This window comes from Malus domestica, chromosome 10 (assembly GCF_042453785.1).
Source record: "Malus domestica chromosome 10, GDT2T_hap1".
Classification (NCBI taxonomy): Eukaryota; Viridiplantae; Streptophyta; class Magnoliopsida; order Rosales; family Rosaceae; genus Malus; species Malus domestica.
Genome location: NC_091670.1, coordinates 10,191,260 through 10,217,741, shown reverse-complemented (window position 1 = coordinate 10,217,741; position 26,482 = coordinate 10,191,260). Strand labels below are relative to the sequence as shown.

The window sequence follows — 26,482 nt, the reverse complement described above, 5'->3', positions numbered from 1 at the left end:
TTAGACTGATTTCGAGCCACCATGGCTGAAGCTTTAGATTTTCAGGCTTAGCGTATGAAGATTCAGTGTCACTAATAAGACTTCGTTATTTTTCACTGGAAGAACTGTGCATGTGCATGTACATGTACACTTTGGATTTATTGTATAATCCTACAGCTAAGCTATTTGTTCACGCCTAATGTACTTTGTATCTAGAATAGGAAAGATCACAAATATAATAACAAGGGTCGTTGACTATGAACCCAATATTTAAACATGTACAAGGGTCGTTGACTATAAACCTAATACTTCAACATGTGCACAAGCACATTTATAGGTTAAATCAGATTTTATTTCGATATGGGAACAATTTGAAACCTAGGAGTAGTGCCTGTTAGCTGCGCCGATCTTTTATTGAACATCAAGAGAAAGTACATTGGATAACCTTTTAAGTATCCGAACTCAAATTTAAATATTAGGAACTATAGTTCCATTTTCATAAAAGATATGTGATATGCTTACCGTCACATTGCATAAAATACAAAAGAAAATGTTCAACTAAAAAAACTGAACTGAAAGTACAAAACATAATTGAACCGAAATAGTTTGGTTCAGTTTTGGTTTTTAGGGTTCGAAAACCAAACCGAACCGAACCAAATAAATATATATTATTTTTATATAAATTTTTAAGTATTATATATAATGGGTATTTATTTCCAAACTAATTCCAAGCTCAAACTTCAAACCCTTCAAGCCCAAATAGAATGTTAGGCCTCCTTTTAGAAAGTTAGAAACCCTAGCATACTAATTATTCCTTCATTTCTTCTCCCCAGCCGTGTTCCTTCTCTCTATTTTTTTCCTCTCATGCCGTCACCTTCCTCTCTCCCATTTCTCTCTTGCTTTTTTCTTTTGTTCTCTCATCTCCTTCTCACCCATTTCTTTCCCTTTCTTTTTTTCTCCATTGCTGCATCTCTCTCTATCCCACTATCCAACTCATACCTCTGCCGAAGTCAGCCATGGCTTTTGCCATCGTCGACAATAAGGTGGTTCTCGCTCGCCATTGTTGACGTGCACCAGATCTAGCCACCTTTCATCACAACTGTTCTGATGGACTTCTTCTCCTCGGTCACTAAGCTTCTATCTGGAAGATTCGACAAAGTGTGGTGCAAATTATATATAATTCTTGTCGATGTTATTCTTTGATATGGGTCAATTTTGATAGATATGAGTGACTTGGGTTTGCAATTTTATTGATCTAGAATGGATTTCAAGTGTTATATTTTTAGCTAAAGATTAGTTTTTCTTCCAATTTCTTCAACTTTCATTGTATTCGGCATTATTTGTATTATTTTAAAAAAAATTGAATCGAACTGAAACCGAACCGAAAAAAATCAAACCCGCACAAAACCGACAAAAAACCGAACCAAACCGGACCGAATAGTAACTTCGGTTTGATTTTCGGTTATGGTAAAAAATCAAACCGAATGGAACCGAATCTAACCCTACTTAGAGGTATACATAGTTTGGAATGAATTAATTTTTTGCTCAGAGTTTTGGGTATTGGATATTTAAACTTACTTTTACTAGGTCCCGCCATGTTCAAGATACAGGTATGTTATATGAAATATGTTGGTTATGACTGTATACCAGACGTACAAGCCAACTTCCATAAGCATATATGTGGTACGAGATGTGTGAGGCCATGGTGTTTCAAAGCGTTAGTTAAGATAGTTTACTGACAAGCCATTGTTGTGAAGTTGTTGTAAGCATGGCCACTTCATGTTAAAGCATTTATACTCTAAATGGTTGGAACATAAACATATTATGTTGTGCCACATGGATTATTGTTGAATTTTGATATATTTTAGTAACCTCTAATGTGAAGTATATATAGGGATTACAGATATTGTTTTATAGGTCATTTACCGAGGTGAAACAAAATTCATTTACAACTTTAACTAATATTTAAACTACAAATTCGCAACACTCCTATTAAGTTGGAGCAAAGATATCACACATGCCAAACTTGTCAATCGAGTTCAAAAACACACTAGTTGACACTGGCTTAGTTGACACATCTGCGAGTAGGTCTCTAGTTCTCACAAAGGAAAAGCAATGAGTTGATCTCTAGACACTGCCTTAGTCACCACATGTTTTGTACGATCATGTTGAATCGGATTATTAGAAATCTCTATAGTAGATTTTAACAAAGATTCATAGAACCTTTGTGTCCAAACCCAAAATCTCTAAATAATTTCTTAAACCACAACAAATTGCAGACACCATGTGACATACCATGATACTCAACTTCTACAGTAACCAAATTACAACCCAAAAACATAATGTGTCCAGACGTAGATCGCCAATCAGTGATAGAACCTGCTTAATCTGCGTCTTTAATTATACCCATCAACATTTAAATGAACTTTCTTGGCGAAACCAAGCCTTTGCCATGAGCCCTCTTCAATCATCTCAAAATACAAATCACTACATTCATATGAGCTTCATCAGAAGAGTGCATAAACTGGCTTACCACACTAACAACATCAGGGCATGTATTAGACAAGTAGATTAATTGCCCTATAAGCCTTCGATATCGTTCCTTGTGAGTTGGAACTTGATCTAAAAATAAACCCAGATAATGATTTTGCTTAATCAGAGTATCAATAGGTTTGCAATCTAATATGCATGTTTCAGCCAACAAATCAAGTACATATTAACACAGAAAAAGACCTTGTTTGGACATGCAACCTCAATTCCAGGAAAATACTTCAATTCACCTAATTACTTCATCTTAAACTCGGTAGCTAGGTACTCCTCAAGGCGTTGTACCTATTCTTGATCATCACCAGTTACCATCATATCAACATAAATAATGAAAGCAGTTAGCTTACCATTTCGATGCTTGATAAATAGAGCATGATTTGAATGTCTTTGAAAATACCAACATGTATTCATTGAACTTATGCACCTCTCAAACTACGCTCTAGGGGACTACTTCAAGCTATACAAGGCCTTTCACAATTTGCACACGATACCCTTTTCAGAGGCTATTCCAATACCTAGTGGAAGATCCATGTGCAATGACACACCCTAACCCCGATTTCAAGTAGGCACCAAAATCGAGGTTTGCTAAATGGAATGTGTGATACACGTCATATTTGGGATCACCATGAAGGAAGTATTTGTGACATCAAATTGCAGTAGAGGCTAATCCAGATTTGCTCCTAAAAATAAAAGGACACGCACAATATTAATGTTGGCAATAAAGGCAAAAGTCTCCTAGTCCACACCATAAGTTTGTGTATAACTTGGCAACTAATTTGACTTTGTACCGATCAATAGAACCATATGTTTCATGCTTAATAGTAAACACCAATCTACATCCAACAATTTTCTTTCATTTTTGTAGAGAAACTTAATCCCACGTGGAATTATTTTCAAGTGCTTCCATCTCCACATTCATATCATAAATTCACTTTGGACCATGTAAGACATCTTACAATTTTGTTGAAACAGATACAATAGACAGTTGACATATATAAGATGCATATGGTGACACATAATTTTTGATGGGATACTTGGCTTTGGCATGCATATCAACATCATATTGTACTTTAGATCTTCTACGATTAGCTCGTGGCGGCAACTGATATGTGTACGAAGGCAAAACATCATAATTTACCTCATGTGTGTCACACTCTTGTCCTGAATCATTAGTAGGATAGTCACTGATAGCCACTCGCTAGAAAAACTAATACATGCAAACTTTGCAAGATGTGTATTAGACAAAGCAACAGCTTGCGACCAGTTTGTAGCAGAAAGTGACTCTGGAACTGTGGTATCAAACATGCGCGGCTAGTCATTGGGTTCGACCGACCTGTAGGATAACTTAAATGATTATAGTCATAATACACATGTAAATTCATTCAATTATATAGTACCAAAATCCATCAAACAAACAAAAGAGTAAATAGAAAAAAAGTAGTAAATAGAGAAAGAGTATGGAATAATTTGGATTGTGATACCAACGAGACATTTTGTCACTATCCTAAAGTGGTAGACGCCTCCCTATGTGCAGGTTATAATGGCTATCTACAAAGTATCAGATCGATAAGCATGGTTAGACAAACGGGTGCCAAGTAGTGATCAACCCCAAGGTATTAAATATCGGTAATATCGGAAATATCGGTAGTCCGAAAATACGGAAATATCGATGGAAATATCGGGATAATATCGATATCGATAAAAATTACATGGAAACCACGGAAATTGTAAGAAAAACTTGGAAATTTTTATTAAAACTTTGCAAGATGTTTATTTAGTCAATTATCTATTAGTTTATCACAAAAAATTGGAAGGAAATGTATTGCTTGATGGATTTAACTGATTTAAGTTGATTATATAGCGAGCTGTCATATGCAAATCTGTTTCTTGCAAAAAGAATTCAAAACAAAACCATATATATAAATATTTTAGCATATTTTCACGAAAACATAAGTGATATGGTGGTCAAGGTGTTGAAGGGTAGCAGTTCCGTTGGTTTAAAATCTAAATCCATTAACCGAGTCCAAGTGTGCTCAAAACCCTCAACAACAACAATCTCCCATTCTCCCAAAATACCCCTACTGCACCTCCCATTCTCCCACCCCACCACCAAACAATCTCTGTCATTTCAGTCACAACCTAAGTCCTCTTTCGTCCACCCAAAATTCCCCCACCCTTCTACTCTATCCGAAGTGAACTTCACCGAAAACCAAGAAAGGCAGAAAGGGGAGTGAGAGAGAGAGAGAGAAGAGGGGGCGAGGGCGGAAGCGGAGAGCCGTGAAGCTACTGTCGGCGCATGACTTACAGGAGACGAAGACCTTCGTGATCCGAGCCCGAGAGACTGACCCCAGGCTCGAGGCCACCAAGCAGATAATCGCCGTCGCCGACACTCTTCTCGCCGCTGAATCCCAGATCAACAACCAAAACCAGCAGCCCGACTGGTACGCTATTCTCCAACTCGCCCAGTACACTCAGAACCTCGAAATTGTCGCGACTCAGTACCGTCGACTCGCTCTTCTGCTAAACCCCCACCGGAATCGCTTCCCTGATTATGCCTTCCGGCTGGTCTCTGAGGCCTGGAACGTCCTCTCTAACCCCACCAAGAAGGCCATGTACAACCACGAGTTGAGCATGTTCAACCGGTTCGACTCGCCATCATCCGGGTCAACTCAGTTGTTCGAGAGGCGATATTATCGGTTCATCTCGCGATATTATCGGTAATATCGCGATATTATCGATAATATCGATAATATCGCGATATTTGGACGAAAACCATCCAGATACCTATTTAAATATCCATTGCGCGAAAAACCGATAATATCGGCGATATTTCGCCGATATTATTGACATTTTCTTCCATGATCAACCCATTGATGATGGAGATGAGTGGGAGAATAATAATGAATGTGGAAGAGTACTATAGTAGGAAGAGAGGGAAATATTTGAATATATATGTTTTGTTTGAGGAGTTCACTAGTTATAAAACTCTATATACCTTGGTAAAAGATATAACTTATCTTATTAGACATGACTTTATATATTTATTATTTAAAATAATAATAAATAAAGTTTTGAATATTTAATTAATAAAATAAAGTAAATAGCCAACAATCCTCCACAAGATTCAAAACTTCATAGAAATGTAGAAGATATAAATATATATATGTATGAATGGAAGAAATTTGGGCAACTTGTATACCATACAAAGGGTGTAGGTGTCTTTCGGGACTTGAACCTACACTTAGTATTAACAACTTCATGAAGGAATCATAGTGAACTATGTTTTGAACTAGGACCCTTTTGACTAGAATATTAAATGGAAAATACATGGTACCAATAAAAAACTTAGCACGGGTTACAACTATTTTTGGCCATGTACTTAATCTTGATTCTCATGAGAGTTTTTAGAAAACAACCTAATCCTCACAGTTGCGGCCTCGTGATTACTTTCACTTAGGTGAGCCTTCCAAGACTGCGTGTGACCTATACCATATATACTAGAGATTGTGCCTCGAAACTCATCGAGGATTAATACCCTTCCTAACACCACAAAAAATAATACTAACATCCTAGGGATGAGAGGAAGAATATCTCATGAATATCTTCATAATAATATGAGTGCATATTGAGTCACGCAGTATAGATTACTTGTCCAATTTGAACTTTGTTCATGAAATCTCCAAAGTTGGATTTCTCCGCTAAGTGACACCCTTACAGGCCTAAGCACATATCTGACAATTTTGCAGTTAGCCTCTGCGAGGCATGCAAATAATGACTATTTTTTTTTAAATTTTAAAAGGGGACAACTGGTGGCAAGCCACGGTTATCCACCCCTTCCAGGGACCGGGAAAACTCAACAAACTAAAATCATTAGTGAACTGTGAACTAATTTTTCATATTAAAGCATATTCATAAACTCTGATGGGTTATATGCTGAATTTTTATTATCGGGTTCTTCTGTTTTGATACTTCTCTCTGGTTTGATGCTTCGTGCTGTGAAACTGATTGACTGCCTTTTGAAATACACACAAAGAGTAAGGGCATATTAAAAATTTGGAAATGGATAAAAAGGTGAATACAAATTGGTTTAGATTTTAGGAGAGATTACAAACCCAAACCCCTACAAAAAAAAAGGAAAAATGAATATAGGACAAATACGTTTTGTAAAAGAACAATTAGAAACTCTCGTGTTTGTTTGAACATGTGTTGGAGTTTCTAGTTGTTATGTGTGGATGCAAATTTCCGCCTTCTTCTCCTTTGACGAAAATGCACCTGCAAAATAATAACACATAAGATCAAGGCCAAAAGCCTCACGTGCCCACGATGAACCGGAGGGGGTGCTTTGGCCGAAGAATCTCCGATGCCAAAGTTAGAATTTGAGAGAGAAAGTGTTTAAAGAATTTCAGGGAGAGAATGAACTTAGGTTTTTGGAGTAATATGGGGCTATATATAGGGGTAGGCCTGACAATTCCTGACACGACCCGATAACCCGACACGACACGACACGAAATTAACAGGTGTTCGGGTCGACACGATAACGAAACGGGTCGTTATCGGGTAACCCGATAAGCACCTGTTAAGATAACGGGTTTGTTCGGGTATACACGTGATTAACACGATACACGATAAGCAGAATATTAATTTAATAATTTATAACCCTAAAAAAATACTATAATAATTATATATATATTAATTTAACAATTTTATACCCCTAAAAACTATAATAATTATACCCAAAATATTAACTATAATAATTATATATATATATATATTAAATTTTATACCCCTAAAAACTATAATAATTATACATACAAAATAAATAGATTTAAATCTACTTAATAAATAAATATATATATACACACACCACACACCATTGAACTTCATGGGATACGAATTATACGAAACTAATTTCAACGATCCAACCGTCAAACATGTTTGTATATACTTCGAGATCGCATACGCCAAAAATTGCAAAAAACAAACATTTAGAGAGCAAGTAACGGGACAAAACTTTTTGACAGTTATAAATGAAAAATCACGATTTAACGGTCATTTTAACTCCGATTTTGATGATTTTTTACAACCACACTTCTTGACCCTATATGAATACAATGATTGAATTCGATCTTCAATTTAAAATATTTACACTAGTGGATACCACAAACTCTTATGTTATACTTAATAAAAGTATGAATAAACTCTTAAGTATTAGTGAATCTATTGTTTTGATGGGATACTCATTCTACGAAACTAGTTTCAATGATCCAACCGTCAAACATGTTTTTATATATTTCGAGATCGCATACGCCAAAAATTGCAAAAAAAAAAACATTCAGAGAGCAAGTAACGGGACAAAACTTTTCGACGGTTATAAACGAAAAATCACGATTTAACGGTTATTTTAACTCCGATTTTGATGATTTTTTACAACTACACTCCTTGACCCTATATGAATACAAGTAATGAATTCGATCTTCAATTTAAAATATTTACACTAGTGGATACCACAAAATCTTATGTTATACTTAATAAAAGTATGAATAAACTCTTAAGTATTAGTGAATCTATTGTTTTAATGGGATACTCATTCTACGAAACTAGTTTCAATGATCCAACCGTCAAAAATGTTTGTATATATTTCGAGATCGCATACGCCAAAAATTGCAAAAAAAAAATATTCAGATAGCAAGTAACGGGACAAAACTTTTCGACGGTTATAAACGAAAAATCACGATTTAACGGTTAATTTAACTCCGATTTTGATGATGTTTTACAAATACACTCCTTGACCTTATATGAATGCAATGATTGACTTCGATCTTCAATTTAAAATATTTACACTAGTGGATACCACAAAATCTTATGTTATACTTAATAAAAGTATGAATAAACTATTAAGTATTAGTGAATCTATTGTTTTGATGGGATACTCATTCTACGAAACTAGTTTCAAAGATCCAACCGTCAAACATGTTTGTATATACTTCGAGATCGCATATGTCAAAAATTACAAAAAACAAACATTCAGAGATCAATTAACGGGACAAAACTTTTCGACGGTTATAAAAACAAAAATCACGATTTAACGGTCATTTTAACTCTAATTTTGATGTTTTGCAGCTACACTCCTTGACCTTATATGAATACAATGATTGAATTCGATCTTCAATTTAAAATATTTACACTAGTGGAAACCACAAAATCTTATATTATACTTAATAAAAGTATGAATAAACTATTACGTATTAGTGAATCTATTGTTTTGATGGGATACTCATTCTACGAAACTAGTTTCAAAGATCCAACCGTCAAACATGTTTGTATATACTTCAAGATCGCATACGTCAAAAATTACAAAAAACAAACATTCAGAGATCAAGTAACGGGACAAAACTTTTCGACGGTTATAAACGAAAAATCACGATTTAACGGTCATTTTAACTCCGATTTTGATGTTTTTTTACAACCACACTCCTTGACCCTATATGAATACAATGATTGAATTCGATCTTCAATTTAAAATATTTACACTAGTGGATACCACAAAATCTTATACTATACTTAATAAAAGTATGAATAAACTATTAAGTATTAGTGAATCTATTGTTTTGATTGGATACTCATTCTAAGAAACTAGTTTCAATGATCCAACCGTCAAACATGTTTATATATACTTCGAGATTGCATACGCCAAAAATTGCAAAAAACAAACATTCAGAGATCAAGTAACGGGACAAAACGTTTCGACGGTTATAAACGAAAAATCACGATTTAACGGTCATTTTAACTCCGATTTTGATGATTTTTTACAACTACACTCCTTGACCCTATATGAATACAATGATTGAATTCGATCTTCAATTTAAAATATTTACACTAGTGGAAACCACAAAATCTTATGTTATACTTAATAAAAGTATGAATAAACTCTTAAGTATTAGTGAATCTATTGTTTTGATGGGATACTCATTCTACAAAACTAGTTTCAATGATCCAACTGTCAAACATGTTTGTATATATTTCGAGATCCCATACGCCAAAAATTGCAAAAAACAAACATTCAGAGAGCACGTAACGGGACAAAACTTTTCGACGGTTATAAACGAAAAATCACGATTTAACGGTTAATTTAACTCTGATTTTGATGATTTTTTACAACTACACTCCTTGATCTTATATGAATACAATGATTGAATTCGATCTTCAATTTAAAATATTTACACTAGTGGATAGCACAAAATTTTATGTTTATACTTAATAAAAGTATGGTATAGTACTATTGTTTTATTTTTTTTCATAATTATTTTGGTAAACTTCTCATAATTTGAATGATTTTTAATGTTTGGTTTTTCTATGCTTAGTTTATGCAGAAGATAGTTATGACGTGGAAAACCTTACTGAAAACATCATCAACATAACTCTTGAAGGCAATAGATCAAGCCAAAGTTTCAATGCAATTTCATGATGATCGATGTAAATTGAGGATTTTGTAAATTGAGGTTTAAACTTTTGAGAAAGATTTCACAACCTTGAAAACAAAAACTGTTTCATTTTGCATATCCTTGCACATTTAAAATTTGTAATAGATTAGTAGTGTATGTATTATTTTTTTATTAGGCTCTTATTTTCGAGTGTAGATGTAGTACTTAAACGACAAATGTGTTTTAATGTTTTGAAGTAATATTTATGTGGCAATGTGTGGTATGTGCAAATTTAAGAAAAAAAAAAAAAATTTCTTAACGGGTCATAACGGGTCATAACGGGTCGGGTCACTTTACCCGTTGGGTAAAGTGACACGACCTGTTAAGGACCCGTTAAGATAACGGGTGTGACACGACACGACCCGTTAAGATAACAGGTGTTACACGAAAACGACACGAACACGACTGACACGACCCGTTTGCCAGGCCTATATAGGGGTGTGGCCGGCCTTATTTGGAGAAATAGGGGATGGCCACTTATGGTGGAATTTTGGCTCTAATTGCAAGATATTATGTCAAATAATATCTTGCAATTAATTTGGTAATTAATCCCAATATGAAAAGAATAATTGGGAGTTACCTTGTGGGTGAGGATTTGATGAGGAGTGATGAGAGGTTTTGAATAAATACCATTTTGATCTCCTTTGACCTCGATTGAGCCATTATTGTCTGTTGTATGTGCGTGGAAATCTCGGTGTGCCTTGAGGTAATTTTGTCTTTTTCACCCAAAATTCCATGTATCGCCTTCATAATTTTCTTGATTATTTTTGGCTCCACAAATGTCCTCACACCTGTTAGGCTGCTCGCAGCAAAGGGCAGCATGTGTAGAGATCTCCAACTTTGATGCTGATTCCCACTTGGACTTGGAATTAGATTCTTCTAGGAAATGGAAATAAATCGCCTTCAAAGCCTATTTAAGCCTACCTTAAGTAGGGGATTAAATCAACTTCGAAGGGTAATTATTTATCTCTACAAGAAAGAGAGAAAGTTAGAGGATATTTGTTCCCCCTTCCCTAGCACTCTTCTTTGCTTGACCGTGCAAAGAACCGCCTTCCGTTGATTCTTTATCATGTATGCGCCACACTAATGTAAGAAAAACTTAATTTTCTTTGTCTTCTTCTTGGGTGGTGTTGCAACGGGGCAGTCGTTAGGGTGGTGTAGTTCAATAGCTGGTAGGGGCTACGAGTCGGCTTGGCATGGGCCACAACTTGTGCTACTCGGCTTGACTGAAGCCAAGGGCTAGCTTGGTATGGGCTAAGGAAGTGGCATGGCATGGGCCATGATTTAGGCTACCATGTCTGAGCTGTTAAAGATGAAGTGTCAGATGAGCGAACTGCTGAGTGTGAAGTGATTGCTGCCTCCTGACCATTTGCCACTTAGTTGGTCTTTGAGTATTCGATCTTTTGAGCTGTGTGGCCTTCTTGCACTGGAGAGCAATTAGTTTACCCTATCGCATTGGAAAGTAATTAGTTTATCCTCTCGCACTGGAGAGCAGACCCATATGGGTGTCGGGGAATTAGTTTACCTTCTTGCACTGGAGAGCAATTAGTTTATCCTATCGTACTGGAGAGTAAATCCATATGGGTGTCGGAGAATTGGTTTACCCTTTTGCACTAGAGAACAATTAGTTTATCCTCTTGCACTGGAGAGCAGACCCATATGGGTGTCGGTGAATTAGTTTACCTTATCACACTAGAAAGCAATTAGTTTATCCTTTTGTACTGGAGAGCAAACCCAGATACGAGTTTGAGTAGTTGTGTAGACAGCAGTTGAGCCAGGCTTATGAATAACTTCTTAAATCTTCATTGAGAATAAAGAAATAGAGCAACTGTGTTGAAAGGTAGAAACTACGTAACAAACTAGATAATCCTCCCCTTGCAAGGTCTTGTTAGTTGAGTTGCTTAAGACTTCGAACTTATTTGGAAAAGCCCTAATAGGGTTCAAGGGGTGATAGAGACTTGCCCTGCTTGTGTAGGCCGTGTCCTTGACCTATCAAGATACTCGTCGCACCGGCCCTCATTTGTCAGCTTCTTAAGATACTGCTTCCACTTCAGGCATCCATTGGTAGTGTTGCCAGGTCCTTGATGAAATGCGCAATACTTGTCTTATCCAACCTAGTAAGATTACCCTTCATAGGTGGCAACAATTCGAAGCAAGGTTCGTTCTTGAGCTTACAGAGAATTTGGCCAATTGAAACTATGAACTTGGTGAATGTTTTGGGGGTTGAGTCTTATCTAGTCGAGGAACGTTCCATATGTTTTTGTTAGACTGCTTGGCCTCTTCCCATAATGCGTGCTTCTCTGCCAAAGCATACGAAGTTGCAAGGGTCAGTTCTTCTCCCATGATCAGTTTTCTAAATAAAAGGGTGTTCGGTGGGAAACCTATTTCTGAATAATGTCGTTGCTATGTCTTCGTTGCAGTTAACAATCTTGGCCTTTTCCGCTTTGAACCTCTTGACATAGTCGCGAATTGTCTCCTAAAGGTTTTTTACAATGCTGAAAAGATAATTAGATGTCCTTTTGATTGAGCGATTAAACGAATACTCCTTAGTGAAAACTAAGGAAAGTTCGTTGAAATTTCAGATCGACTACGACATTAGGGTGTGAAACCAGTCATGCACCTCGCCTTGTAGAGTTGTGGTAAAAAAATTTCATATAAGCGCGTCGTTGTTCCAGTAGAGGATCATGGTACTGCAGTAGTGCTTGAGATATTGATCTGGATCTTCGTCTTCATTGTACGGAGTGAAGTGAGGCATAGCAAATTCGTGAGGTGGATATGTCCGCTCAATCTCACCCATGAATGGTGACATGCTTATATTGGTCATGTCTCGTCGAAGCGCATCGTTAGTAGCCTCATTGCATTGGAAATTGAGCAATTGTTCAGTCAGGAGCCTCTTAACTTCTTCTTGAATTTGCCTCTGCTTGGGCAGTGGAACTTTTGGTTGCCCCCAGTCGTGACCTGTTGGTTTAGGCCGCTCTTCCTTATGGTCGACCCGTCTATGATGCAGTTGTGGTGCATGTGGCATATTCCTGGTAAGCGAACAGGCTGCTCGTAGACTGCTGGTTAAACTTGAGTCGGATTGAGTGACTGCTTCTCTCCGTCTACCGTGCTGCCTACTCCGATATAAAGTAGAGAATGCTCTTTTACGAGCTTAGTTGTGAATGAACACTTACCCTGGAAGGTTGTCCATGTTGATAATCAGAGTGTGGCCTTAACCATGAATGTATGCTTGTCCGTAGGCTTGATTAGGAGTGCATGTTCCTCCTTACACTAAGACGAGAGTATACGCTATCCCGAAGATCCAGGTGGGAGTGTAAACTACCAGAATGCTTGGATCGTGGCTGGTTGAGAGGCTGCTTACCGGGACGCCGTTGAAGAGGTTGGTCATCTGCCCCTGTCTTGCTTCGGGACACCTCGTCTGGGGCACGCTGCATCTCGGTACGCTGCAGAAGTTGATTGACCAAGGTCGTCTGCTGTGCGAGGGCACTTGTCAACTCTAGACTTATCAGGACAACTGTTGTTCGCTATGAAGGATGAAAGGGCTTGGATAGTAGGGTTCTCCAGAGATAGTATAAGTGTAGTGGACTCCGAGTGCAAAATTTGAGCCGGGATATATCAAATCTGTAGAAACTCGGGGAGAAAATGCCCCTGGCTCAATCGTCGGCCCATAAATATGAAGTTGGGACGGTTGAACTGGTCTTGGACCAGTTAGGGTTGCCAAGTAGGCCACGAGAGCGGGTTGGGACACAAAAGTGGGTTGAGGGGATGGTCGGCTTAACTCAGGCTTGCAATGCATATCGGGCATGAGCTGCTTGGGCAGCGTTTTGGGGCTGCTCAAGTTGGGCTTGGCTCGGCTGCCCTACGACGTGGGCTGCAAATTATGCTACTTGCGCAGCTTCTGCCTGCGCATGCGCATGCGCCTGGGCTTGGTCCTGGGTTTGGGCTGCTGTAATGGCAGCGCATAAGGCCATGGTTTGCTACCATGGAGTTGGCCTATTCCTCACTACCACGGTGGTCCCCGTGGCTGCCATGGTGGTGGTGCTCTATGGTGGTAAAGTTGCTCCTCTTGCCATCGCGTTGAGCCTCGTGGATCGTCGTGGTAGGGCTACGTCTAGTCCTCCATCATTTGATTCGGATCTTTGAACGTAGGAAGTTCTGTTGGTCGTGGTTTTTGAATTTCCCGTCATTGTATTTTTCCCTTACCTCTATTCAAAGAAATAAAAAATTCTAGGAATAAGAAACTATGAAAAATTTACGAACGAATGAGAAATAAGAAACTTTGAATGCGAGAGTCTTCTTCGAACGTGTGAATCAAGCTCTCAATGAAAGCACCAATTTGTGGATACAAATTTTTGCCTTCTTCTCATTTGACAAAAATGCACTTGCAAAATAATAACACCTAAGATCAAGGTCAAGAGCCTCACGCGCCTACGATGAATAAGGGGCTTTGGCCGAAGAATCTCTGATGCCAAAATTAGAGTTTGAAAGAGAGTGTTTAGAAAATTTTAGGGAAAGAATGAGCTTAAGTTTTTGGATAAATGTGGGGCTATATATAGAGGTGTGACTAGCCCTATTTGGAGAAATAGAGACCGCCACTTATGGTGGAATTTTGGCTTTAATTGCAAGATATTATATCAAATAATATCTTGCAATTAATTTGGTAATTAATCCCAATTTGAAAAGAATAATTTGAAGTTACCTTGTGGGTGAGGATTTGATGAGGAGTGATGAGAGAGTTTTGAATAAATACCATTTTGATCTCCTTTGATCTCGATTGAGCCGTTATTGTCTGTTCCATGCGCGTGGGAATCCCGGTGTGTCTCAAGGGTAATTTTGACTTTTTAACCTAAAAATCCACTTGTCGCCTCTATAATTTTTTTTGATTATTTTTGGCTCCACATTATGCACAACAAGGCACCCCAAGGAACTTTGGAGTCATCTATAATCCGGTCTTTGCCAAATTGAAGGGAAATTCAGTTTGTAACTGTTTTGTCCTCTGCAATTGTTCCACTACATTTATTTGGCCTATTGGATTGGGACAAGACTGACTGTTCACTAAAAATAAGGACACAAAGGGGTTAAATTTTATTACATATTGTTAAATTTGGCGTCATATAGGCACAAGTGCATTTGGACAATATTCTAATAGAAGGAACAAAGCTTTATTACCTTAGTTCAATTTTTCCTTCCTCCTTGATATCTTTTTTATATTTGAGGGCATTTCTTCTTGCCAACACATCTGCAAAAGGCAAAGAAAAAAGAAAAGAAGTGAGCAGAATAAGAAACATAACATGTAGAACTTGATGTTTCTCATTGATTATTCATAAGTGATATTAGAGTTTAATGAAATCTAACAACTTGTAGTTTAGAAGAAAAATCAAGTTCTGAAATGGGTATTGAGTTATGACATTCATATATGGTTTTTATTTCTTCTAAACTACAAGCTGTTACATTTCATTCAACTCTAATAGCATTATGAATAATCAATGAGAAAAATCAAGTCCTACATGGTATATGTTTCTTATTCTACTCACTTTTTTTTTTCTTTGCCTTTTGCAGGTGTGTTGGCAAGAAGAAAGGCCCTCAAATATAAAAAAGATATCAAGGAGGAAGGAAAAACTGAATTAAGGTAATGAAGCTTTGTTCCTTCTATTAGAATAATGTCAAAATGCTCTTGTGCCTTGTATGACGCGAATGAATTGTAAGAAATGAGTTTTGAGACCTCAATATTTACTAAGAAATGTGTTGTAAGAGGAACTAAGTTGCGGATTCCAAAACACAGGTGAACTATGTCCACCAAATGAAAATTTCAAAAATTTCCAATCATAACCTCCTTTCAAATACGCTATCGCAGTCTAGCAGTTCAGATCTGAAATTTTGAAGTCCTTCCACCCAGCTGTAGTCATTCATCTCTCTTATCTCCCAGGTCGCGTCCTCCCTCCAAGGTTGTGTCCCTACTCTGGTAAGCTGCCTTCTCTTGTTAGAAAATTTCAACCAAATTTCATTATTATTGGAGATAAAATAGAGATTAAGAGAGACGAGAGAAAGTGGAGGAGAAATCAAGGTGCTATTTCCTTCTCATTAGATTGCCTATTTATAGGTGTAGGATTTACAAAGAAAGGTGTTCAACTATTGGGATATTACATATTGATCCAGAAAGTAAACAATCACATAATAATTATTATTTATAACACTCCCGCTTGGATGTTCACCAATCAATGATGATGGCCTCGATAAAACCTTGCTTGGTAAGGCCTAACTAGAAAAAAGCAAAAGGAGAAAAATCGGGCACCAAGATTATGAAATATTGATATGGTGTTGGACATGCATAATGTTGCCTTGCAAAAACCTTTACAGGAAAAAACCCATGGGATAAAAACCTAGTCGAAGGAAAAAGAGAACAGTGTGCTTATAAGTCCATTACAGTACATTGTCAAAGACTTTCCCTAATGAATAAGTTTTCTTATCTCCTTCCGATGATAGTAAGCCTATGTGTGGCTAGTCATTAGTAACAAGTTGAAATAATTAGACGATTTTGGAAAATACGGAAGTTATCGAGACTGAATGACAATAGTCTTTTTATGTTCCTGCAAAAAATTTAGAGAAAAACCAAAAGAATATACACTTTGAATATGTACAAGCATTCGATTAAACTTCATGGCAACTGTGCGCCAACAATTAACTTTATAGACTCTCCAAGAGATCTACCGTAACTCTTAACTCTTTCAAGAGTATGTTGCAACAATATAATTTTAGTTCGAACGAACAAAAGTGGTTTCGAGAGGTAACTCCTCAAGTAGTTAGTACGTAGTCTCCAGATGCCATAAGTCTCACATCTAAAGTAACACTGTACTTATAGAAATGTGGTTGCACATATGATGACAAAACCGAATACTCATGTCTCTACTATGAAGCATCATGTCATACTAGTGAGTTTATTTCAATTCATTACAAACACCCTAGAATAACTTTTGGAGTTTAAGCCATACGTTTCCTAATTCCACGTTTTTCAATGGCTCTCAAAAAATGGAATTTGCATCTTTCTAATTTGGTCAAGCTTTTATAATTTTTTGACACTTAATGGAAAAACGTGATTGAATAGGCCTTGATGAAATGAGTAACTACTATAATCAAAATTATCGATTATCATCAATTCGTGATCCAAACAATTCTCATGTGCATGTACATACATAATTTATAAGTATCTTATTGCTTGTGTATTTTGCTTCTTTGAAGCTTCCATTGTCACTTCTAGGACAAACAAATTTAGATGAATAACTTAGAGAATTGGATCATAACCTCTTCTAGAATGTCAATTTAGTCGGGCTTGAACTCTATAAACTCCACATCTGTGAGCTTCAAAGTTTGGAACCTATATAGGGTTTAGGGTTTAGACATGCAACAGATTAACATACGTCAATTATGAGACAAGAGTGGATGTATCAATGTTGATTTACGACAGTTTGCAAAACTTCAATGGGAATAATGTCTCATTAAACTGACAGTTTGCAAAACTTCAATAAATAGAGCACAACTAAATCAACTTTGTTTGTACCATACTTAGGGCCTCCGTTTTTAGATCTCGTATAAATACTCGGGGGACTCAAATGTAATTAGGTAATAAATGAAGGGGCAAATATGTAATAAGTGATGAGCCCTTATTCTATAAAAGGACCCCTCACTCTCCTCATTAAGGGAGGCCAATTCTTAGGCCTGAGATCTCCAAAGCCTTTCATATTCAGAGTAGGGCTCTCACCCTCACAATCCTCTTCAACATTTCAGAGAAATACAATATCAGTGTGGATGTAGCCCAAACATTGGGGTGAACCACGATACATCTTGTGTTATTTACTTTCTTGCAGATTCACGGTCGGATTTACGTTGTTCCAAGACCTCCGGTTTTGTGCATCAACATTTGGCACTGTCTGTGGGAAACGATACGAAAAGTTATGTCAGTTCTCTTTCATTTTTTCACCTTCACCATGAATCTGCAAAAAATTATGTCCGTTCTCTTTTACTTTTCTTCCTTTCTCATATGCTTTACTTGGTGATTGGGCCTTTAAGCCTTAAGGTAGCTGCAAAATCAGAACGAGGAGTAGAGCAAGTAACAACGAAGCAAGCAAAAGCAAAGGAATTGGAGGCGAAGATGGTGTTGCAGTGGATGATATTGACGTACGTGGTGGCGGCAGGGGCGGCGTTAGCCTTCCTCCTAACCATTCTGGCGCCCAAGTTGTTGAAAAATCGATTCGTGTCGCTGGTCTCTCTAATCCTCCAACCCGCACTCTTCATCGTCCCCTTCGCTGGATTTCAGCTCCTGGATATATACTGGAAAAATGAGCATCGGTTGGCCTGCACCTCTGATATCTGCACCGCCCCTGAGCATGACCGCTATGAGAAATCGATCACAAAAAAGCTGATCAACCTAGTCTAGTGATTGGCCTTGGTGCTAACTCTTACGACTTCTATTGTCTTTGGAGTGGAAACCTAAAACCCACGGCCCCGATATCCCTCAAACTATCCCTTCTCGGTCTCCTCCTCTATCCTGTCTCGAAATCTCACTCACACGGCCGTCACTCCCTTTGACCTAGTCAAGTGCAATATGCAGATTGATCCCGCAAAATACAAAAGCATCGCATCTAATTTTGGAGTTCTGCTAAAGGAGCAGGGGGTTAAGGGCTTTTTCAGGAGATGGGTGCCTACCCTCCTTGGTTACAGTGCTCAGGGTGCCTGCAAGTTTGGATTCTATGAATTGTTCAAGAAGTACTACTCTGACCCTGCTGGACCAGAGTTTGCTGCCAAGTACAAGACCTTGATCTACCTTGCTGGTTCTGCATATGCTGAGGTCATTGCTGATGTTGCTCTTTGCCCCTTTGAGGCAATCAAGGTCCGTGTGCAAACTCAGCCTGGATTTGCTAGAGGTTTGTCAGATGGATTTCCTAATTTTGTCAAATCAGAAGGTGCTCTTGGGTAAGTTGTACTGCATCATTGAAGATAACCCATATTGGAGGAGCGAGCCCTGAGATGACCGCTCTGAAACTAAAAAGGTTGTGGACTGGAACAAGAAGACCAGACCGACAGTAGAGAGGAAGAAGATAAGCTTTCTTAATAACAATCCTATTATTATTCCTCTTTTCTGCCATCCACCAAAAGAAAAAAAAGAAAAGAGAAAGGAATATTACCCTTAATCATGTCATCAAGCGACATATCCAAAGCAGAAAGAAAAGCGGAAAGAAAAGCGGAAAGAAAAGCAGAAAGTAAAAGCAGAAAGCAAATGAAAATAAAAAGAAGCAGACATAATTGCGGTAGTGATGGCATTATAAGCGTGACCCATTGAGCAGAGGGTTGGATTTATTTTTGAATGATGTAATTTATTTTTCTTATCTTTTGGAAACATCTGTATAACCCCATCAGAGGTTAATAAAAAAAATAAAAAAATAAAAAAATAAAAAAATAAAAAAATAAAAACGGCAAGCCCAAAATAATGGGCTGGAATACTATGTGGAAGGAGAAGGCTCATATGCCCAAAAGAGCCAGGCTCTCTATTATCACCAACCAGGTGATCAAAAGTACATCCATTACTACCAAAATTATTCGGTAGCCTGCCGCTATTATCACCAACCAGGTGATCAAAAGTACGTCCAGTACTCCAAAATTATTCGGCAGCCTGCCGCTATTATTACCAACCAGGTGATCAAAGGTACGCCCAGTACTCCAAAATTATTTGGCAGCCTGCCGCTATTATCACCAACCAGGTGATCAAAAGTACGCCCAGTACTCCAAAATTATTTGGCAGCCTGCCGCTATTATCACCCACTAGGTGATCAAAAGTATGTCCAGTACTCTAAAATTATACATAAGCATCACTCATGTCAATCATACATAAACATTCATGAGCATCACTCATGACAATCATACATAAACATTCATGACCATCATTCATGTCAACATTCATGAGCGTCACTCATGTTAACATCATGAGCATCAGTCATGCCAACATCCATGAGTATCACTCATGTCAATCAACATAAACATTTATGAGCATCATTCATGTCAATCAGCTTCAAAAGCTTGATTTACAGAGCTCCAGCTTCGAGAGCTCCAGCTTTAAAAGCTTCATTTACAAAGCTCCAGCTTTAAAAGCTTCACTTGCAAAGCTTCACCTATAAAGATTAACACACCCCGATCCTAAAATCAAGGCGTGCTGGCCGTCACGTGAGCGTGACGTAACCAAAAGTGCGATGCGGAAGCAAAAGATATGAGAAATACAAAGGAATAAAAACCAACTACTAGCAATAATATCCAACTAGCATGCAAAAGTGAGTTTAAATGTGCAGTACACAATTTCAGAGCATAAATACTAGGTGCAGTCAAGTAGGACTATAATTAAATTACAACATCTGCAGGTGAGTCCTACATGCAAGAAGTCTGTCAAAACGCCGAAGAAAACCTTGTGAGCCACCAACTGCTAACTAAAACCTGAAGGGGCGCAAAACAAAATTGAGTGGGTCAGTAAAACCAAAGTTTTCCAAAACATTTCATTTAAAACATTTGTAACCCCTCACTGTAAAACCTGTATACTTTCCCAGAAAATAACATAATAGCATAATATTTGTTCAAATCTCTCAAAACGTTAATCTTTATCAAAATCCAGCAAGTATGCCATGCTATAAATGTCAATGACAGAATATAGATGCATCAATATAACAGGTGACATAATGAATCAACCGGAGACCCTGCAGTTGATCCTGTACGGTTAATTCTATAGCTCAATATCCAACCCAGCCGGAGTCACCACGGTGACCTGTACGGCGCTACTCTGCACATAAGTCGGAACTACCTGAAGTAGTCTGTACGACAAGAATGGTGAAATAATACGCTCTAGTGCTTCTCTTATCAATCATCTGCGCGCGTAATCTAAGGTCACCTACCAATCGGAACCACCTCTAGTGATCTACTTGGATCCAAGGTGAGCGTGCGGTGCGGTGAATACTATAAGCATTAACACCAGGGGTGCAGGTTATGAGCTCTCAACACAATTCACATCATCAATGGTTCATATGAATAACATAAAACTCACCTGATACTCACATGTGCGTCCACAGCACCAGTTCACACATATATATATATATATATATATGCATCAATTATCAATTCATATAATTCACAATATGCATGAATGGCATTTTAAAACATACTTTCATATAAATTCAATTTCTGGGAAAATCAATAGTATATAGGTAAATACAGAAAATAACTGCCCACTCACTGATAAGTCGAAGGGTCGTAACCCCCGTGACGTCCCTGGATGCGCTCATCCTCGGGATAGGTATCACCTATATGCGAAACAACTAAAACAACGTTATTTAAAGCACATAACCAACAATTCATAATAACTTCTTATACGGTGCTCAATTTGGGTATATGAGTATACCACAGTGACCTCCTCGACGTCACGAACGTCGGCATATTTTTAGAAAATTTTTCTAAGGCCGCACGCGCCAGGATGGGCACGGGTCCACGCGCCCCCACGCGCATCACCCCTAACCTCCAGTAGCCGGACTGGTTCGCCGGTTGCCGGAAAACTGGAGATTTTTCAATCTCCTTGTTCTCCGTCATTTCTCAACCATTTTTCACGTATTTTATGTCAAAATGAAGCCTTAAGCATGTAGAATCACGTTACACTACTTTAAGGCTCTAAAAACTACGAAATCTTATTGGAGAAATTCCAAGAAAACCGGCCAACTTTGAACTCAACGATCCCGACGTCCAAAACCTTCAAACTAAGCACTCCGAGCTTCCTTAGGACCTCACTAAGCTCATTATAAGCTTAGAATTCCCTGAAAATCAACACATCACAAATGCATGAACTGTACTCAAATCGGACCTCGAGTTTTCAACATGATTTCTAAGGTTTTCCGTTCTAAAACTAGTACCAAACGACTCAAGAGGTTGAAAGGATGAAGAATCTTACCTTTTTGGCGTCGATCCGTGAATGTTCGAGGGTTTGGCGCTTTGTCTGTACAATTTCGAGAGGGAAGGAGAGAGACTGAAATAGAGAGGAGAGAGAGAGAGCACGAGGAAGGATAGGGTTGTCCCGTGTGTGTGTGTGTGTGGTCCACCCAAAAAAAAGTCGCAATCCAATTCTTAAAATCCCTAACCACACAAAACATACATACCAACTTTAATCCAACTTAAATTATTTTTTCCAAAAGTTTAGGAATATATGTATTTAGTCCAATAATATGTCACACACACATACCTTAGTAACCGCTAAGGGCAATCCCGTCATTTCACGTCCTCGATAAATTAAATCTCGGGACGGGCTGTGACAAAGATTCAGTGCAGGATATACAAATACCACCTCCGAACAACCACCACTTCGGCCCATACATGGATTCAATTTGAAGTCTCCAGCCAACAGACTCTATTGACCGAAGACTTCGGGAACTACATTATGTACCATATATTGGGCCTCAACTGAGCCTCATGAAAAATACTTGGGGGACTTAGCCCATTATTTATGTATTGAAGAGCGAGCCCTTATTCTATAAAAGGGACTCCCTCACTTTCATTAGAGAGCATCCATTATTCATGTACTGAAGAGTAAGCCCTTTTCTATAAAAGGAACTCCCTCACCATCATTAGAGAGCATCGCCGCCTGCTGAGCAACCGCCTCGCCACAAACATCAACTCTAGCCCATCATTTATGTATTGAGGAACGAGCCCTTATTCTATAAAAAGGACTCCCTCACCTTCAACGCCACAAGACTGAGCCAACCAAGGCAACATAAGCCATAAACAGAGCAGCCTCGTAACATGTGCTACTTCTGGTTAAGCATCATTTTAGATTGGGCACCGCCTCATATCGAGTATCAGTTCTAGACGACATCTAGTTACTTCGGTCCACACATGGACTGAATTTCAAGTCTCCAGCCAAAAGACTCTCTTGACTGAAGACTTGGGGGACTACTATTTGTACCATACTTAGGGCCTCCGTATTTAGATCTCGTATAAATACTCAAGGGACTCAAATGTAATTAGGTAATAAATGAAGAGGCAAATATGTAATAAGTGAGAAGCCCTTATTCTATAAAAGGACCCCTTACTCTCTTCATTAAGGGAGACCAATTCTTAGGCCTGAGATCCCCAAAGCCTCTCATATTCAGAGCAGGGCTCTCATCCTCACAATCCTCTTCAACATCTCAGAGAAATACAATATCAATGTAGACGTAGCCCAAACATTGGGGTGAACCACGATACATCTTGTGTTATTTACTTTCTTGCAGATTCACGGTCGAATTTACGTTGTTCCAAGACCTCCGGTTTTGTGCATCAACAAACTTGAATCCCAATATTAATGGACAAAAACCATATTTGTGTACAATTACTTGTTGGCTAAAATTTCACCTCAACCAAATTGATCATAAGGATGCATGTGATCAAGATACATCTCCCAAGCAAAAATTAGCAATGAATAAAATGCTTAAAGCTTGTGATAAGCCATAAGAAGTTATGTCCTCAAAATTAATCCCAAGTGGCATGAAATAGCCTTAAAATTTTGAGAATTGCAATTATAATAGCAAGAGAATAATAGAATGACGTCTTGTAGATACATCTAGGTCACTGATCAAATAATCCATAATAAGATGTTAAATGCGTACAGAAATACACTTATAATTCTCGAGAAGAAATACGAGATCCAAAGTCAATTTTAGATAGTTTGAGGACCAAGTTGTTGTGTGAGCAATCCTTGCAAGAATGTGCACGATGCACTGTGTTGGGGCCTTAAAATATGTCTATATAGATTTGTAATAATCTGACACATCATTGTGGATCATGAATGACCATGATAAACATGCCATCATTTCATCAATGAACTTATAGTTCATGACAATATAAGCGTACACTACTTCTATAACTGTGCGATATAACGCACAGGGCCGGTCCTGACTTTTTTAGTGCCCGAGACAAAGGTTAAAAATGTGCATTTTTGACAAACATATATTAAAAAAAATTAAAGAGGGTTGGAACCTAGTCAAAGCTTAGGGGGGGGGGGAGGGCTAGGCCCTTACGCCCATATTATATTACTTGAAGACAAAAATACAATGGGGGACGTAGTACCTAAACCCCAACAACTAAAAGCAAAATCATATACAACCAATCGAAGTAAAATTCTTTGAAATTTCAACATTTAAGAAATCGTCTTTGTAAAGTCTAGTCTTAAGTGTTCGACTTTCCTTGTCAAATATTGTAATTGAACCATCACACATACTCAATCTAGCTTGAGGATATACTCTGACGATAGGATGTTGCTGCTAGAAGAAATGTTCATGAAGTGGCATATTTCAACTCAAAGGTTTGTTCATGCATGTGCATTTCATATCTCTATTTGTGTTGCATTTTGTCGAGTTTAATTGTCCAGTCAGTTTTGCGCGCTGACTTCTAGCTGTCTTGGCACACAAATTAAGATAGCCCACATGGGCTGACTGACACATTTCTGCTGGTAGTTAGTTTTTAGCCATTGATTTTCCTAGATCTCCTTTGCAGCCGAAAATGTCATTGGGACAAGTTGGCTGATGGAAAATCAGTTTTCCTTGGGTATATGTGCTCCTAAGGTTGCATATTGGTCTTGGGGGTTAGAACTTATTTTTAGAAAGAGAGTTGCTTTAAAGCTTTGAGCTTGCATCTTCTCCATTTATGAAACCTGCCAAACCTTCATCATGCATTAAACACCTAATCATTGTATATTAGGGTTGCATTGTTTTAAGGTATTGCATTTATGTCTTGGCCTAGTTTTAAGCTTTAAATTCATTTTTAGACCAAGCTTTTGGATTTAAGTTAGATTCTGCCTTCAACTGTTTGACTGGAGAATCTGACTGGTCATTTGAATCTAGATTTCATATGTATATCATAAAATCATATCACATCATTGATTGTGTTGATCTTAGTGCCACAAGGTGAAAAGCTTAAGATGAGCTGCCATCTCATGAAGACCGAAGGATTTCATCTTGTGTAAGACAAGGTTGCACAAAGGTAAAGCTTCTCCATAGATAGGGCTCTAGGAATTAAGCTTGTGTGATCTTTGTATGAACCTTTGTTTACACTAGTGAATTGAACTCAGTGGAGAGTTCCTGGTTTTTTAACCCAAATATGGGTTTTTTTGGCCAAAAATATCTTGTGCTCAAGTTATTGTTATTGTGTCACAAATCGTTGGCTTGACTAGTTAGTCCAGCGGATTATAATTTTTATATTCATGATATTCCACCTAGTACCAATTTCAGTCTTCTTGCATTTTTTGAAGCAAAATCATTGATTATATCATTATACTCTAAGTCGTCAACCTCATCGACTATATTGTAAAAAAAATAGCAACATACATCATATTGTTACAGTCCTATTAGATTAGGAATATGATTGTGTAAATCCTAGTGTATCTATGCCCTTGTGTGTTAAATTATGAAGTCTTATTCCAAATTGCTAGAGTTGCAGTTTATGTCGGTGACATGAATCTCACTAAGACTCTAGAAAAGCTTGAGAAAACTGCCTCGCAAGATGGAATTTGAGATGAAAGATATTGGGAAACTCGTTTACCCCTTAACCTAAAGTTCAAGCGTTATTTTGACGGTACTTTGGTCTACCAGATGAACTACACCCCGAAGGTGTTACCTTTGAATATACCTATGATTTTCCCTAAGCTATATGCAAATAAAACCCTTGAAGAGGTTATGAAATCCAAAATTCTATATCTAAGTTTAACTTTGTGCTTTGTTGTACTTAGCTCGTTATGTTAGATAGGACATCTCATTCGCTGTTGATCTATTGGTAAAGATGCAACACTAGGCTTACACGCAACCACTGAATTGGTATTAAAGACGTTTTTCAACTACCCTGAAAGGTACTACGGATTTGGGCAAATCCCAAATTATCTCAAGCAGATTCGACCCCCATGATCCTTGGAATGATGCTTGCCTTGTTTGTTATGTTGACGCTGATTACTTATCAAGCCCACACAAGGAAAATCCCTGAATCGTTATGTCTTTACTGTTAGGGATATCGCAATATCTTGGAGGTTGATGATATGACCTTAGTTGTGAAACCTTCGAATTGTTCCAAGACTCACCTCACTTCACTACGCCACATGTGAGACATGGTTAAGATTTCTTGGTGAGCATATTCGAAGTACTTGCTGTTTTTCATCCATCGTTGAGTCCCGACGATGATCCATGAAGATTATGCCACATGTATCCACCCGACCAAGACATGATACATCAATGTAGTCAATGCCAAAACATATGACGTCTACATCATATGAACAAAGCATCAAGAGCTTCAAGTCATGTAAGCCGATCCCAGACAACTTTGCTGACCTCTACACAACATCATTGTCGAAGTTAACATTCCAAAAGCTTGTCCGAGGAATTTGTATGCCTAACTATTCATATGCAAATGCTTGTAGTTCTCATTTGGAAGTTCTA

General features: G+C 37.9%; 2 protein-coding genes across 2 annotated transcripts; both read left to right on the top strand.

Moving 5' to 3' along the window:
- Positions 1-1,574: 1,574 nt before the first annotated feature.
- Positions 1,575-5,247, top strand: LOC139188547 (uncharacterized J domain-containing protein C17A3.05c-like). The gene is made up of 2 exons (XM_070806148.1): positions 1,575-1,589; positions 4,834-5,247. The coding sequence occupies exons 1-2, from the start codon at positions 1,575-1,577 to the stop codon at positions 5,245-5,247; spliced, it is 429 nt and encodes a 142-aa protein (XP_070662249.1).
- Positions 5,248-18,606: 13,359 nt separating this feature from the next.
- LOC103440531 (mitochondrial phosphate carrier protein 3, mitochondrial-like) lies at positions 18,607-18,978 on the top strand. The gene has a single exon (XM_008379225.1). The coding sequence runs from the start codon at positions 18,607-18,609 to the stop codon at positions 18,976-18,978; it is 372 nt and encodes a 123-aa protein (XP_008377447.1).
- Positions 18,979-26,482: the final 7,504 nt, after the last annotated feature.

Bases quoted from the DNA above. Each gene is read 5' to 3' on its own strand.
- LOC103440531 (XM_008379225.1), top strand. From the start codon at position 18,607: ATGCAGATTGATCCCGCAAAATACAAAAGCATCGCATCTAATTTTGGA.